This window comes from Trichosurus vulpecula, chromosome 6 (genome assembly GCF_011100635.1).
Source record: "Trichosurus vulpecula isolate mTriVul1 chromosome 6, mTriVul1.pri, whole genome shotgun sequence".
NCBI classification, from domain to species: Eukaryota; Metazoa; Chordata; class Mammalia; order Diprotodontia; family Phalangeridae; genus Trichosurus; species Trichosurus vulpecula.
Window position 1 is genome coordinate 211,259,931 of NC_050578.1, and position 16,719 is coordinate 211,276,649.

At 40.4% G+C, this 16,719-nt stretch overlaps 1 protein-coding gene across 1 annotated transcript in view; it reads left to right on the plus strand.

Annotated features, from left to right (window-relative positions):
- POLN (DNA polymerase nu) overlaps positions 1–16,719 on the plus strand; it is a 321,659-nt gene that overhangs the window by 173,359 nt on the left and 131,581 nt on the right. Inside the window, exons 14-15 of the mRNA XM_036765083.1 lie at positions 12,352–12,409; positions 16,324–16,401. Of these exons, the coding sequence (XP_036620978.1) occupies positions 12,352–12,409; positions 16,324–16,401 (136 nt within the window). The remainder of the gene's footprint in view (positions 1–12,351; positions 12,410–16,323; positions 16,402–16,719) is intronic.

A 16,719-nucleotide genomic window follows, 5' to 3' on the forward strand; every position in this document is an offset into this window, starting at 1 on the left:
GTCACATGCTCACTAATTCATATATAGAATCATAGAAATTATAGCTAGAAGGAACCATAGAGGTTATCTAGTTCAACCTCCTTATTTTATAGGAAACTCATGATGGCAAGACTCCAGAAGTTTAGGTGACTTGCCCAAGATCACAGAGGTAGAGGAGAAAAGTCAGAATGTGAATGCTGGTCCTTGGATTCCAAACCCAGTGATTGTTTCACTACCTACTTTATTGAATGACCACTATATCCACAACACTTCTAGTCCCTGAGGGAGAGATGCTCTTCAATCCCACAAATGCACCTGTGCACCTATTCTGTGCAATGCTGTTAGGCAGTGATGATTCCTCTCTACCTTAGGGATCTGTGATTGTGTAGGTATGTATATTTCCTCTCCTGTCACAGCTGGTACCCCCCTAACACACACACACACACACACACACACACACACACACACACACACGTAAATGCTCATTGATAGTTACTCTGGCTGAATAATTCATCCCTCTGAAGCCAACTAGAGAAGCTTCTTTCAACTTAGCTATGCTGGCCTTTGTATTAGTGACATGGGCTGTTGCAGGATCCACACTGGGAGCATTTCCAGCTTGGTAGGACCTGCTGGGGCTTACATTTCATTACCAGATGCTTCAGGAACCCCAGGTTACCTGCTTGCCACAACAGGGTTTTAAATTAGGACTTTAGTGGAGACATTGGGATCACAGCAATGAAAAATGGCATAACCTTTGCCCTCAAAATGATTATAATCTCTTAGTGGGGATACATGTATATTGCCATCTGTATGAAGGCTTGCTCAAGAAAGTTTCATAGTCAACTATGTATGTTTCCATGTTGGTAAGCATTTGTTTGGAATCTTTGGATTGTCTTTGACTCTCCCAATAGGGCGTAGACATGTTCATTGGCATCTTGTTATAAGGACAAAAGATAGCTCCTACCTCTAGATAAACAGGTTGGTTTGAAACCACATCTTAGCTCCTGTAATGAATTGGGCTTCAGTAATTGAGGCTGCCTCTAAGATGATTTGGTTAACCAAGTAGTCTTGGAAGTGCCAACTTTTGTGAACTTTGGACTTTTCCTCCCCCCTTTCCGGAGTGGAGGTGGGGGTGGAGAGAAGTCTCCTACCCCTGGCCGTTAGTGGCTGCCTTAGGGCAAAAGCATCCAGAAGCAACATATATCCATTCCCCCATAGCTTTATGAACATGTTGGAAATCAGAGACCTGAGATTGTGTTCTCCCAGTCTGAGAGATAACCAGGGCAGTGGTGAAGCGTTTTGGAGAACATGGAAGCTGAATGTGCTTGTCTATGTGGTTAAAGGGAGTTTAATGGACAAAGTACCAGAACTCTCACAAATCTCACAGATAAAAGGTGTGTGTGTGTGTGTGTGTGTGTGTGTGTGTGTGTGTGTGTGAGTGTGCGTGTGTATTTATAGATAATATAATTCCAAGAATGTGGCTAACTAGCCAGAGAAGGGAGGTTTTTTGGCAGCCCTACCTTTGGGGAAGGCTTTAAGAGTAAACCAAAGTTTAAGTCTAAGTAGAAAGAGGTGTTCCTGTGTAGCACACCTGTTGGAGAAAGACCACCACTGTCCTTCTTGCCCTCCACAAATGAAGCTTAAAGAGGAATAAAATGCTAAAATCATGGCATGGAAAAAACAGATCCATACTTTCCTTTTCACCAGTCATTAGTCAGTGTAGGTCTTAGGACTGTGTCGGACCCTTCGGGAGAGAGGAATTCATTAGAATGTCAGTGTTGTCCATTAGCAACCCCAAGTTCAATGCCCTTCTTACTAGAGTCCAAACCATGGAATAGACCTGAGTCCAAAGGGCTCTAGGACCCTGGTAGAAAAGTACTATCCGCCAGAGAGGGAGGAAAATTGTGTTGATTTTTTTTTTATTTTGGGCTACTTTGAGTCCATTTAAGTGTTTTCTACATTTGTTTTGGGGCTCATTTGAGTCCTTTATGACTCATTTTCTGTGGGATAAAGTAAAGGCTCCCCAGTACCTGATATGTATTTATTACCTTAGTGCTTGAATAGGTATCAGGGATCCTGTTACATTTCTGGCAACATAGACACAAATTCTGCAAATGTCATTTCTGCCTAGATTTTTTTGGGGGTGATCTTTTTCTTCTTCCTTCAATAAAAAGTATAGAATTCAAATTACTGTCCTTCGCTGGAATTCAGAGTATGAAATGTAATGCAGTGTTGTGAGCTTGAAGTTAAAAGAGTTGGCAAGTCCAAGTTCTTAGATTTTCCAGCTATGTGACCTATGTAACCCTTTTCTTGAGCCTCAGTTTCCCCATCTATAAAGTGAGTATGGAAACTATTTCACTCCCCTCCACCCCCAGGACTATTGTGAGGAAAGTACTTTGTAAACTGAAGCACACCAGAAAAATCCTAACTGTTACTATTATCCACCAGAGGCAATGTTTTTCATTAAGCCTCAGGTTTCTGGTATTTAATTTTCGTATAGAAGGAAGGAAAGTCACCTCTTAGTGATGATTCTGGCTACATGCCAACTGATAGATTTTGTGCAAATCTTTTCGTTCTTCTATCTTATTTGAGTAACTTGTAGAATAAGATGAGATAGTGAGCTGGTATGATGATGAGATTTGCCAATTATCTTATCTTTCCATGGTGGCTTTAAAAATAGGATTTCACCAAAACAAGTCATGAAATCTTTTTTATAATTATTTTAGTTTTTATTACATCAAAGCAGTTTATTATTTTTCTTCTCTCATCAAAGCAATTTAAATATTGATTTTAGTCTATAAGTTGCCATAATGAAAGAGCCCTCTAAATTATTGATTTTTCAAAATAATGCCACCACCAAATACACAAATATAAAAAAAGAAATATTGACACCTAGGGAAAAAAAATTATGGACAGCTACGTGGTACAGTGGATAGACTACTGGGCCTGGAGTCAGGAAGGCTTATCTTCCTGAGTTACAGTCCAGACTCAGACACTTAGTAGCTGTGTGACCCTGGGCAAGTCACTTCACCTTGTTTACTTCAGTTTCCATATCTATAAAAAGAGATGGAGAAGGAGATGGCAAATCACTCCAGTATCCCTGCCAAGAAAGATCACAAAAAACAAACTACAGGGCATGGCTTGACATGGTTGCCATTTAGATGAAGTTCATAATAAAAACATTTGTATAATCTTCTCTGTGGTATGAAAGGAGAAGCAGGGCAGTGTAGTAGAAAGAATATTTGACTTAGAGACAGAAGAAATATGTTCACATGATGGCTCTGCCAATTATAATGTGATCTTAGGGGAATCAGACCCTCTTTCTAAGACTCAATTTGATTTTTATGAAGATCAAGTAAAGTAATGGATGTGGAAATAAATGGTTTGTAAACTACCATTATATTTAATTCATCAAACTCTGTGCTAGGGCCTGGGAAATCTGTGGCATTTAGATAGGGATCAGTGCCTGCCTTCATAGAGTTCACTGTCTAGTTGAGAGATTAGACACATACATGATTAATTATAAAATTAGATAATACATAGTCAACTCATTAAAGAGATGTAAAACAAAATGTTATGTCCAAGAGGGAAGGTTGTTACTTCCAGAGGAAATCAAAGAAAGTTTCAGGGAAGATAATCACATCATAGGATTTAGAGCTGAAGTTCTTTCCTTTCATTTTACAGGGAAAAACCCCTCAAACCCAGAGAGGTTAAATGATTTGGCCGATATCATAGGATAGCAGTCAGCAGAGTGGGGGGATTCAAACTTAGGTCTTCTGGTACCGAATTCTGCGCTCTTTATATTGCACCATGGCATTTGAATTGATTCCCTTATTATCTCCCCTGGCTCAAATTATAAACTCCTCCAAGCCAGGACTCTTTCACTTTTGTCTTTGTTTACCCAGCACCTGGCACATAGTGAGTGCTTAATAATTAATTGAGTGATTCCCAAGTAGGAATTCAACAGGAAGAAGTAAGGAAAAATATTCCAAAAACAGAGTAGAAAAGCACAGATTATATGTGAAGGAAGGTAAGTAGTCTTGTTTAGTTAGGGTAGAGTGCATGAGGAGAAATGCTGAACTCATTAAATTCAACTACCATTCTTAGGGAACAAATGATGAAACAAACACTTCATTATTGTTGGATAGAAAGGGTAGGGGACCATATGCATAGAGGGCTGTATTTACTGTCAGAAAAGGCTGTATTTACTGTGAGAAAAGGCCACAGCATCAGCCAGTTTTGTGTAAACTTTTTTTTTGTTGTTGTTGTTACAAGGTATGGTCTTAAATAAATGGCATTATCAGCTGAGAGTCTAAAGAACTGAAAAGGATCTCAGAGGCTATCTAGTACAACCCCCTCCCTGTTTTACAGAGGAGAAAACTGGATCCTAGGCAGGTTAATTAAGGTACCCAAGATCACACGAGTAGTATCTGAGGTAAAATCCAGTGTTCCTTCCTCATACTGTTGTTGAAGGCAGAGTTTTGGGAGAGCCCAGGTGTGGAAGAATTCACTTAGACCTTCTCTTTTAGCCAATGCAGCTTTTTATTTTAAGTAAAAAAGCATCACAGGCCTCCTTAGTAATAAAGCTAAATGAGGCCCTGATATTTGGAGGTGTTATGTTGATATAGATGATGATATAGTTTTAGAGGTTTTTATGGGGGGGGGGTAAAGATTAAAGACAGGACAAGAAAGGATTTTATAGCATAAGATGAGGGAGACAAAGGAAATCCTTTATGGTTTGAGGATTTAAGTTTAAAAAGTAAATGACCTGGGGAACACAGGATAAGTGAGACAAAAGCAATTCTTTTGGTACAGGTTCAAGATAAGGGGGAAAGGACTTTAGGACACCTTCAGGTTTCATAATAAACTAGGGGCTTCACAGAGTATTGGAAAAGCAACTCTTCACCCACAGGGCACCATTTATTTCCACATCAGTTGTCTTCTTGGATCACTTTTCTGGCCTGTCATGTCCTGGTCTTATCTCCTGTCTCAGGTCCTGCTTGCTCCATGTACCTCAAGCACTGTTTTCTACATCATCACCGTGATGCCTCCTGTGAGCTCTCAATTGATGCTTGACTTACACTATCCAGGAGAGCTGGCCATTTGGTGAAGGACTCAGGAGCTCTACATTTAGGCCTTAGCTCCTTTTAAAAGGGTGTAGGGCATGAACTTGCAAGACTCCAATGAAGGCTGAAACTCCTTTAGCTGGTGCTTTTTCTTTCAGTGTTCTGTTGCTGACAAAGACCTCGGACTGTTTTTTGCCATGGCCACCTCACCACTTGTGAAGGAAAGGTGTAGAGAAAGACAAGCCAGACAAGAAAGGAAAACTACTCTCTGCCCTCCCTGCTCATCTTTCCTCCTCTCTTCCTCCTTTCTCTGACCTCCTGTGTCTGGTCATATCCTTCTCCGTCCCAAAGCCCTCCTCAGTTTTTTGGCTTTATGTGGGCAGGACCAACCAGAAATAGAGGCTCCTTTATATAGTTTTGTTCCCTCAGTAGAATATGAGCCTGTTTTTGTCTTTGTATTCTCAGCACCTAGTATAGTGATTTAAACATAGTAGGCACTTAAATGTTTGTTTAATCAAAATTGAGTTAAATGCTTTTTATTTCTTTAGTCTGGTCTAGAATTTGATGCTGTGAACTCTTTATTCTTGTTCCTCAAAGAATATGTCATTCCTGTGAATTGAATTCTCTCTTTACTTGCTGATCATCAATCAAATATTTATTGAGTACCTATTGTATTTATTCATTGATTCATTCTACTATTATTTATTTGCTACCTACTGCATGAAAAACATACTGTCCTGAGAATACAAAGATATAACACAGACGTTGCCCCCAAAGAGCTTACTGATAGAAGAAAGGGACTTCCAACCAAGATGGCTGCCCTAAGGGAGGCCAACTGCCCATTTATTTCCCCCATATCTACACCAGCAAAAACTGAACTTTGTCCCACACTCAATAACAAATAAGAAATCCATTGAGAAACTATAGTAGGCAATTTTTTCTATCCTAGAATTGCACAAAATGTCAGCTAGCAGCCCATGAACAATAGAAAAGGGGACACCAGCAAAGGCAGTGCCAGCACAGGCAAACAAATTTGTAGCCTCCCAGCACAACCAGAGAAGGGCCAAGGATACATTTAGCCTGGTGCAAAAAAAAAGTCATTGAAACATTTTTAAATACATAGAAAATAACAGAGGGAAGCAAAGACAAATGGGATAGTTTTGAAAATAATGGAATTTATTATATACTTTAAAAAAAAGCAGTATGAAATAATGAGTCTGCGTTTATATACTGTGAGAAACCTTCCCCAAATTGTGAGAACATGTGGCTTTGGAGATCACTGGACTTCCTAGGCAGGGCCAAAGTCCTGAAGAAGAAACCCGTGATTATCCCTAAGAAGGCTGTGCAGACCACATGACTCCCAGGGGGAGGTCAAGTGGCAACACTCCTTCTTAATTCTGCGGGGATCACAGAGCCTCCTGGGTCAGACCCTAGGAGGACCCAAGTGATGGCCCCTTTGAACGGTTGTGGGGAAATCACAGGACTTCCTAGGGTTGGACCCTGAGAAAGAACCACGTGATGACCCCTAAGGAAGGCCGTGCGGACCACAGGACTCCCCGGAGGAAGACCAGGTGGTAGCCCCCCTTAATTCTGCGGGGATCACAGGGCTTCCTAGGGTCAGACCCCAAGAGGACCCAAGTGATGGCCCCTTTGAACGGCGGTAAAATCACAAGGCTCCTGAGACAGGGCCGGAAGACCCAAGTGATGTCCCCTTAAGAAGGCTGTGCAGACCACAAGGTTTCCCAAGGGAACCCAGAGTGGTAGCCCTCTTAACACCACAGTGGGGATCACAGGATACCCCAAAGCTAGATCCAGGAGTAAGCCCAGGACAAGCTGCCACTGCCCATTGCTTCCCTTCACTTGACCTTAGGGAGGTCCATGTGATATGCCCCCTTCTCACCCAAAGAACTCAGGACCAGAGTGGGCAGAGGAAGGCGTTTATTACACTTCTCCTGAGAGTGGGTGTAGTGCTTATGGGAACACTCACACCGATACAGCTGCAGGAGCAGGGGTAACCATTCTCCACTCCTGCTAGAGTTATGGTTAGTTTACAATCTTTGTTTTTTTACACAGTTTTCCTAGGTTATGCAGTTTATACAGGTAGGATAATAAGGATACAGAAACAAAAGTAAAGTTAATTAGATTTTCCTTGTCTTAATTTAGGATTAAACGATATTCTTTTTCTTCCCCTACTTTCCCCTTTTTAACATATGCAAATCAGTAGGCCTGGACGTTTCTGAGTTTAGGACATCTACATTCCTTACTCCCCTGAGTTCCCTCCTTAACATATGCAAATCAGTAGGCCTGGACTCTTGACCAAGGCCAGAACCTAGATAAGCTTGAACGGGTTCAACCTGGTTCTTCTGACTGCCTTCTTCAAAAGGCAGGCGTATAAGCCTCTAACCTTCACCTGACTGACCTTGAGGCCTGGTTTATGCTAAAGCTAGGGTGGAGGAAGCTAGGGTGGAGGAGGAGGAGGAAGTATACCTTCAGTTCTGTGGAAACAAAAAACTTCTCCTTCCATTTCTTACATATACGATCCCATTTTTTTGTTCTGCAATGTATATAAAAATGTGGTTTTTTTATGTTTTAAGTTCAAAGGGTTTTTTTTTTAATGTAAAAGAGTCGACAAAAAAGCGGTGGAAGGAAAGATATGTACGAAGGCCACAACTGCTGTGTTGTTTTGTTCAGTTCTAGGAGCCATGTTTTAGAGAGGACATTGATTTGGATTCTATCTGGGGGAAGGTGACTAGGATGTGAAGGAAATTAAACAAAACAGGGTATCCGAAAATCAGTTGTATGACCTGGGAATGTTTGTTTAGACTGGACAGGAGAAGACAAGGTACAGGCTGGCTGGCAAAGGATTTGATTTGACTTCAGGTCTTTGAAAGCCTGTCATATTTGTGGTAGGTGAAAGATGAAGTAACTGAGGAAACTAAGCTTCAATCCTCTGAGCATATATATTCATTAAGCAATGTGTACCGGTTGTCTTAACAAATCAGATTCCAGATCTCCTCAGCTTAGGCCTGGACCCCAAATACTGGGAGAGACAGACTTTTATACATTAAAAACAATTCATTAAAATTAGGCCAATTTGTTAAAAGGAAATAGTGAACAGGTACAATTCCCTGAATTCAGAAAAAGAGGTATCCCACTCCCCCCAAGTGTTTGTTAGCAATAAAAGGAACATGGAAACAACAACTGATTGATCAGTATGGGGCCAGTTTTTAGATAAGACATGGGGGCTTGAGATGTACTATTGCGGGAAAACTCCTTGCATCAGTTTTTGGATCTGACAAGGTTTCTGGTCAGCATAACCTAGGTCCTTGGCTCTAAGGTCTCTGAGCAGCAGGTAGGGGTGGTACAGCTTCCCAGCCACACAGGGATGAGTTCAACAAGATTTTCTCCCAATCCACACAATTGAATAAAGTTTTCTCACAAGACAGAATTTGGACTAGACCCACAATTGAATAGAAAAGGAGCTAAGCTAGCTCCAGAATTGAGTCACAAGATGGAGTCCATGTAGTTCACTTGATTCCCACAATTAACCACTTGCTGTCTTAATCCCCTCAATTCCTTCATGTATACCTACTACACTTGGCCCCAGAGAGCAAAACCTGAAGTAATTGAGGGAAGTTTCAGGGAGACTAATTTTGGCTCAATGTTTAGAAAAAATTCCCCACTCCGCTCTCACAGAGTAGAATAGATTGTCTCAGGAGGTGGGAGGTCTCCCTTTACATTGTAGGCCCTTAAACAGAGTCTGGATCATTAGGCATGGCAACTAGTCAGGAATGTTTTAGAGGGGACTCCTATTCAGATATGAATTAGACTAGATAGCATCAAGTTCCCTTTCAATGCTGTTGACAAATTTATTATTTAGGCTAACTACTAATCAATAAATTGATGGTCATTGTTTTCTCTTGGTAACCAAAGACCCCGAGAGATCCTGAATTGCCTTAAAACCTTTCTGAAAGGGAACTCCCCTGACAAGCGAAACTCAACCCTGATTGGTGGATATTTAATGAGAAGGTGGGCTAAAAGTCTGTAGCTCCTCCTGCTGAGAATGTGACTTGATCATGAGACTCAGCAGCTTCAAGGCATCTGGGCAGGAAAAGTCATTTCCATCCAGAAATCTCCAGCTAGTTTTCTCCTTCCAGAGCTGGGTTGCCCTAAACTCTAATGAAGAGGATCAAGGACATGGGGCTCTTCCCCCAGGCAAAGGCTTACCCAGATTGGATTCTGTTTATACCCTAACTAAACAGAAATTATGTCTCCCAGTGGGGTGGGGTCTTGCGCACCTAGTTAACAAGACTTAGGGGCTAGGAGCACATTTCCTCACTCAGTCATTGAGATTTCAGAGAATGACCTTTTCAGCAGTTGAGTTTTAACAGAAATGGAAGGAAAAGAGTGGATCACAAATTAATAATTAGTTATTAATATAATAGTATAATATTAATTTCTCTTACTGTGATTCTGTAAGACAGTTGTGATTCAAAAAAACAGGAGTGAGATACAAAGATGATATCTGAGTAGTATGTTAGATATTTGAGGAGAGGGAAGTTATTTTTACCTGGGAAAGGAGTAAAATTAGAGGAGGCTTCATGGAGGAGGTAGTACCTAAGCTGAACCTTAAAGGAAGGGTATGTATTCAATAGAAATAGAGATGGAGAGCTGGAGTCCTTTCCAAGACAGTGTAAGCAAGGCTGTGATGAAAGGGAGAATATGGAATGGAGAATGATCTAGGTTGGTTACAATGTAGAGTAAATGATGGTGGAAACCATGAGATAAAGCGAGAAAGATACACTTGAGCCAGATTGTGAAGAACGTCAGCATCAGGCACAGATGATCACTTGTGTTGGAACGTAGAAGGAACTTCTGTTCAGGTATGAAGTGGACTGAAGTCCCTTCCAGCTGTGAGATTCTGTTATGCTACGATTCTATGTGTTAAGCGGAGAAGATTCATTCATGCACACAGTAAGTTAAATACCAATACTCTTCTACGCATCACTGGGCAGTGTGTCACTGAAGCAGCGGAGTCCAAGGAAGTTTCATCTTCAGTCTTGGTAATGTGAGGTAGTGTGGTAAATGGAAAGGGCATCTCATTAGGAGTCAGTGGTTCTGCTTCTCCAGCGGCCTGCTTGAGATTGCCACATAGATTTCCATGAGCGTCTCAGAAAACTTACCTCAAAACATGATCCATTACCTTTCCCCCTAAATCCGCCCCTCCTCTGAATTTCTCTGAAGAGGACTGCCGTTCTTCTAGGCACTCAGGTTCACAGTCTCAGACTCACCCTTGACTTGTCACTTATCCCCACATCCAGGCACTGGTCCAGTCTTACGGACTCTGCCTCCTCAGCATCTCTTGTGTCTGTCTGCTTCTCTCTGCTCACCTCACTGATAGCCCTGTCTGGGCCTCTTCTCTCCTGGACTATTACAATGGCCTCCTCTGAATTTCTCTGAAGAGGACTGCCATTCTTCTAGGCACTCAGGTTCACAGTCTCAGACTCACCCTTGACTTGTCGCTCATCCCCACATCCAGGCACTGGTTCAGCCTTATAGACTCCACCTCCTCAGCATCTCTCGTGTCCATCCGCTTTTCTCTGCTCACCTCACAGATAGCCTAGTCCGAGCCTCTTCTCTCCTGGACTGTTACAATGGCCTCCTAACTGGTTTTTCTTTTTTCTGGTCTCTCTGCTCTTCAGTTTGTTCCCCACACACTTACCAAATATACGTTTATTCCTGAAATGATCTGACCACATGACTCCCTGACTCAAGAAGCAGAGGCACCTCATCGCCTTTATGACAATGTACAGACATTTAAAACTTTTCACAGTAGGGCCTGAGCCTTTCTTTCCAGGATGGTCACACCCTACACCTCTTCACACACTGTTGTTGTTCGGTTGTTTCAGTTGTGTCTGACTCTCCATAATCCCATTTGGGGTTTTCTTAGCAAAGATTCTGGAATCATTTGCCATTTCCTTCTCCAGCTCATTTTACAGATGAAGAACTGAGGCAAAAAGGGTTGAGTGACTTGCCTAGGGTCACATAGCTAGTTAAGTGTCCAAGGCCACATTTGAACTAGGTCTTCCTGACTCCAGGCCAGATGTTCTATCCACTTCATCACCTAGCTGCCCTTTCACACACTACTCTCCAGTGAACTAGAGTGGAAGGTACAAAGCATCCCATCCCCCTGGTCCATACCTTCTTACTTCTTATTTGCCTCAGGGTGCCTCCTATGTGCCAGGCACTGTGCTAAGCACTTTACAAATACTATCTCACTACCCTGTTTGGTGAGTGCTATTATTATCCTCAATTCACGGTTAAGGAAACTGAGGCAAACAGAGGTTAAGTGACTTGCCCAGGGTCAAACAGCTAGTAAGTGTCTTAGGTTGCATTTGAACTCAGGTCTTCCTGACTCCAGACCCAGCCCTATCCACTGCCTTACCTTGCTGCTTCTTGGAACTCCTGGCTTTCTTCGAGGCTCTGTGGACTTCTGCCATCTTCCAGAGGCCTTTTTTTCACTTCCCTTGTGTTGTCCCTCCAGAGTCCTTTGCCCCCTCCCCCAAATCCACTGTACACATATTGTGTTTGTCCATTCCCCTCCTAGAATGGAGGTTCCCTAAGGGCCAAGACTGTCTCGTTCATCTGACTCTACACAGCGAGGCACCTGACACATGCTGATTGGCTGATTGTTGTGGGCGTCATAGCGCTTATACTGTGTCCCTCACCAGGAGGTCTGTTAGTGAGTTACAGCGCATTGCAGAAACAGGAGCTATTATTGTTGGCGTTGTTATTATCATTGACTAGCTACTAAAAAGCTACGTAGAGTTCCGGAAGACAAACAAGGACTTTTTTATTGTTCGGGTTTTTTGGTTTGTTTTTTTTTTTTTTTTCAAAAGAAGCATTAACATCCCCAGAGAGTCAGAAAAATTTTACTTTTCAGTATGCACTATGAGGCTTTTTAAAAAGTTAAATGTTTTAATGCTTTGGGCTGCTGATAGTAACAGAACTAATGACTACAAGGATTCCAAAGGTTAAAAAAAGGGGGCATTATGAGGTGAAATGCTGATTAAATTTTGCTGTGTACCCACCAAGTTTAGGCTTCAATTTTAAGTACAACTTTAAATCACATTTATTAAATATGAATCTGCTTAATAATGTATTATTGCATTAAAAATTTCATTTCAAATAAATTAAAATGTTCATAAAGAATAACAAATAACTTAAATACCTTCATTTATAAGTACTAATGTAAGAATTGAATTATCAATGAATGTTGATCTCTATCCCTATCATGTATTGACAGAATATCCAAGGGATCTCTAAGCACCCAATCCAGATCACTATACACCATCATGAACAAGGTAATAAATTCCCTTCTATTTTGCTTAAAATGAAAGTAGCCTTTTCTAAAATCTAAAGAAGTTGCCTATTGCTTTTCCATATTTACCTCTTTATTTTTCAAAAAATTCCTATTCTGTGTTAGGAACAGGTTAGTGTGGTAGAAAGAGTATTGAATTTGGAGAAAGAAAACCTGAATTGGAGTCCTATCTCTGCCACATACTAGCTGTTTGTACTTAGAGAAGTCATTTCTTCTCTGGGTGTCATTTTCCTCATGCATAAAATGATTGAGTTGAACTAAGTGACATCTAAGGTCCTTTCTAACTCTAATGTCCCATGATTCTTTTTGCATAACTAGGATTGTTAAAATGCATTTAATGTTGTTGGGTTTTTAAAAATTATCATCCTAGATTATAGCTTATCAACTGTTTGAAGTACTATATAAAGAAAAATTAAACAGATCTTGTCCCTCCCCTTTGTTAGCTCATATTCTGAAAGCAATGACAGTGAAACAAAGCAAGCAGTCCCAACTCCCCTGCTCTCTCCCACTAACTTCCTAATAAAGAAAAAGACGAAAGGCTGAACAACAGAGTAAACTCTCATTAAAAGTCAGAAAACAGATTTTTAGAAATTTTACAGAAAAAAGCTACCCTTCTTTTTCCTTTTGAAGCAATGCCACTATGGTATTGATAATAGTAAATTTGCTATGGAATTATAAACTCAGCTATTAGGTTGTAAATTCCCTGAGGTCAGGAACTGTCTTCTTTCGTTTTTTCTATCCCCAGAACATATTAACATATCCCAGACCATCTGAGCAATCCTAAGCAGGTTACTTAACCTCTCAGTGCCCCAGACAACTGAGACTATAAATTGTGAAAGAGTGATTTACACACGTAGAGGGAGTTTCATAGTCTGGGGTCTACAAAATCACAGGTGTGGCAAAAACAAATATCCCCAGTATAGAACATATGCCCTCATCACTTGAAATGAGTTTATGAGGAACATTTGGAGCCTAATTTGTATTTGAACAGGTCTACCTTTCTTTTCACGGAATCGTAGAGAGAGACCAAATCCTATCTCCCCATTTTACAAATGTGGACACTGAAGTCTAGAGAGGAGCAGCAACCTGTCCAGAGTCATGGGGCAGCAAGTGGAAGAGCTCAGATTTGAACTCAAGTTCTCTGACCCTTGGCCCAGAGATCTTTGCACAACACCCACCACTTACAAATGTGTCCTACTGAGAAAATGGGATATGATGTTTAGATAGTGGTACCTTTCTTCATGGATCCTGCAACCTAATAAGCATCTATGATACAAAACTGTAGTACAAAGTAATGCATGACCTTAAGGTCTGAGGGAGGAACAGCCGTTATTAAATGGGTGCTTCAGGCAGGGCTTCCTGAAGAAGGCAGCACTTGAGTTCGGCTTTAAAGGGTGGTTAGGAATTCAGCAAATGAACTATTGAAGGGAGGGAGGACATTCCAACGAGAGGGAACAGAGACAGAAAAGCATAAGGAATGTTTAAAGGACAGAAAGTAGTTTATTTTGGCAATGAGATCTAGCGCACAGAAAGTTGGATGTAGAGTCAAGGCTGGCTACCAACTTAGAACACTCTCCCCCCTGAAAAATTGATTATTCTATAAGGGTTAAAGAGCTTTACTTCAGAAAGGTCTTAAGTGGCACTAAGGGAAAATGTCTAATAGAAACTTATATTTCCTTCCAGTATTAATTATATCATACACAAGTGAAACAGAAGTTCAGCAGTCTCTATGTTTCGAAACATAGGAATTTTTCTCTCTAGTCAAAGTTTTTAAGAAGTTGACCTGCCATGTATAATAATAACAATTTATGTAGCTTTTCAATTTTAACCAAGCCTTTTGTATATCTTACTCATTTGTTATTATAATAGTCCTGTGAGGTAGGTGCTATTATTATTCCCATTTTACTAATGGGTGAACTGAGGCTCAGAGATGTTAAGTGACTTGCCTAGGATCAGACCTAGGTAGTACTTTGTTTTGTGCTTTTCTGATATAGTTATCAAATAATTTTGAGTGGTATAGTTATCTCTGTTTTGAACTTATTCCTCAACGTATTATTATTATTACTTATTCCTGTAAGCTCCGTGAGAGCTGAACCTTGTAGGGAACTATGAGTCCCAAAAGGCAGAGATGGAGAGAGAAAGAGAGAGGAGAGGAGAAGAAAGGAAAAGTGAGGAAACAGGAAGAGAGGGGAGCAGAGAAGAGAGGAGAGGAGGGAAAAGGAGAAAAATTACAGCTTTGAAGATGGCAAAGCATGGGGGGCAGGGAGGGGGGAGCAGCAAACACACAGTGAATATTCTTGAATTAATTAATATGATATCCTTCTACTAAAATTTAAATTACATGAGAGCAAAGTTGTATCTTATCTAAGCTTTGTATCTCCCCCAATGAGGCAATTAATGAATGCTTATTGAATGAATGAGGAAATAGTAACTTGAAATCATTTTGGTAGCTTTCAAAGGACATCGATGTTGGTCCTAATATAAATGAATGAGTTGCTTTCATTTGTTGGTCCTAATACAAGCAAATGTTTCTTTCCCTTTGTTTGTGCCTTAGTGTGTGTGTGTGTGTGCGCGCGCGCGTTGATACACACACGTGACACATATATTCCCAAAATATATGATATATATTTTACAAATTATATATATACACATATATGTATATATATAGTCTTCAGAGCTTATTGAAACTCCTAGAGCCTCATGGGGGCCATAGCTGGCTATGGTAAATCATAGAATCTTTACAACAAAGGAGTTGGAGTAGATCATCTCCAAGGTCCTTCCATCTCTGACATTCATTTATTCTCAGCTTTTCTGAAGTAACTAGTTCTTAGACACTGATTCTATACCTGTAATGATTGAGAGATTATTTTGTTCACTTTTGATAGACTGTTTTCAGTTAGCTAATTTAATTCAAGAAAAATATATTAAGCACCTACTCTATGCAAAGCACTTTGGTACCTAGGCAATGGGGATACAAAAATAATTGTTCCCTGAGAAATTTCATATGGATTGGAAATTTGAATAGTCAGGTTACTTTGGAGAATTGATATGGGCATCATAAGATTTAGAATTGAAAAAGGTCTTAAAGATATATAGTTCAATAATTTTTGTAGATTCAAGCCATTTAACAATGATTTTTTTAAAGAGCTACTAAGTTACTATGCTTGATACTTATTAAGTACCTACTATGTAAGTATTACATAACAGGCATGAAGGATATAAAGAGAAAGTTAAAGAATCCGTGTCTTCAAGTAGTTTACATGACATTCAGGGGAAATAACATGTACATACACAAGAAAATGCAAAGTGTACTGAAAAAAAATACAAAATGATTTCTGGTAGAAGATGCCTAGCAACTGGGGAAATCATGATTGGTTTTGTGTAGGAGGTGGGATGGAAACTGAGCTGGAGGATTCTACAAAGTGTTTGTGAGGAGGGGGCAGCCTGCGCAAAACAATGGGGAGGGGAGAAAGAGGATCCAGTATGAGGTACAGCAGATCAGCCAGTTTGACTGGAGTGCACAATGTGAGAAGGACAGCGTTGGACAATGAGCTTGGAAAGGTCAGCTGATACTAGGTTGGGAAGGACTTTAAAGGCCAGAGTTCACATTCTCTGCAAAAAACAAGTGGAAACTGAGGCACAGGGAATCTAAGGCCTCACAAGTAGCTCCATGTCACTACTGGCTGAGGACGGGAAGGACTCCAGAGCCAGGCTTCCAGATGAGTTCTGTCTGTTACCTCAGCATGCCGTATAAAGGATATCCATACTCCAGAGCACTTACAGGCAGAAAACTAGACTCTATGTTCAGTGTAGAATAATGTTAGCATAATTGTATACCTATCAAAGATTGCTGTGATTTAGTTACTCATACACTTCCCAATTGTATATTTTCTTCAGGGAAAGAAGATGAAAAAACAACTATTTCTCCCAGAACAATGTTTATATCTTCCAAAGGCTATACCTTCCTAGCAGCAGGTACTTGATGACAATTTCTTTTAGCAAACAATATAAAGAAAGTTTGAAGCCATTTTTCATTAGATATGTTCTTAAAATGTTATGTAAAAATACTTGTAAATATGATCCTAACTTAAATGGATAATAGAGCTTGAGTGCTTAAAAAAACCCAACAGATTGAACAGAACCAGGAGAACATTGTACACAGTAACAGAAATGTTGTCTAATAAAGAATTGTGAATGACTTAGCTATTCTCAGCAATACCATAATCCAAGATGATCCCAAAGGACTAATGATGAAGCATGTTATCTGCCTCCAGGGAAAGAACCAATTGAATA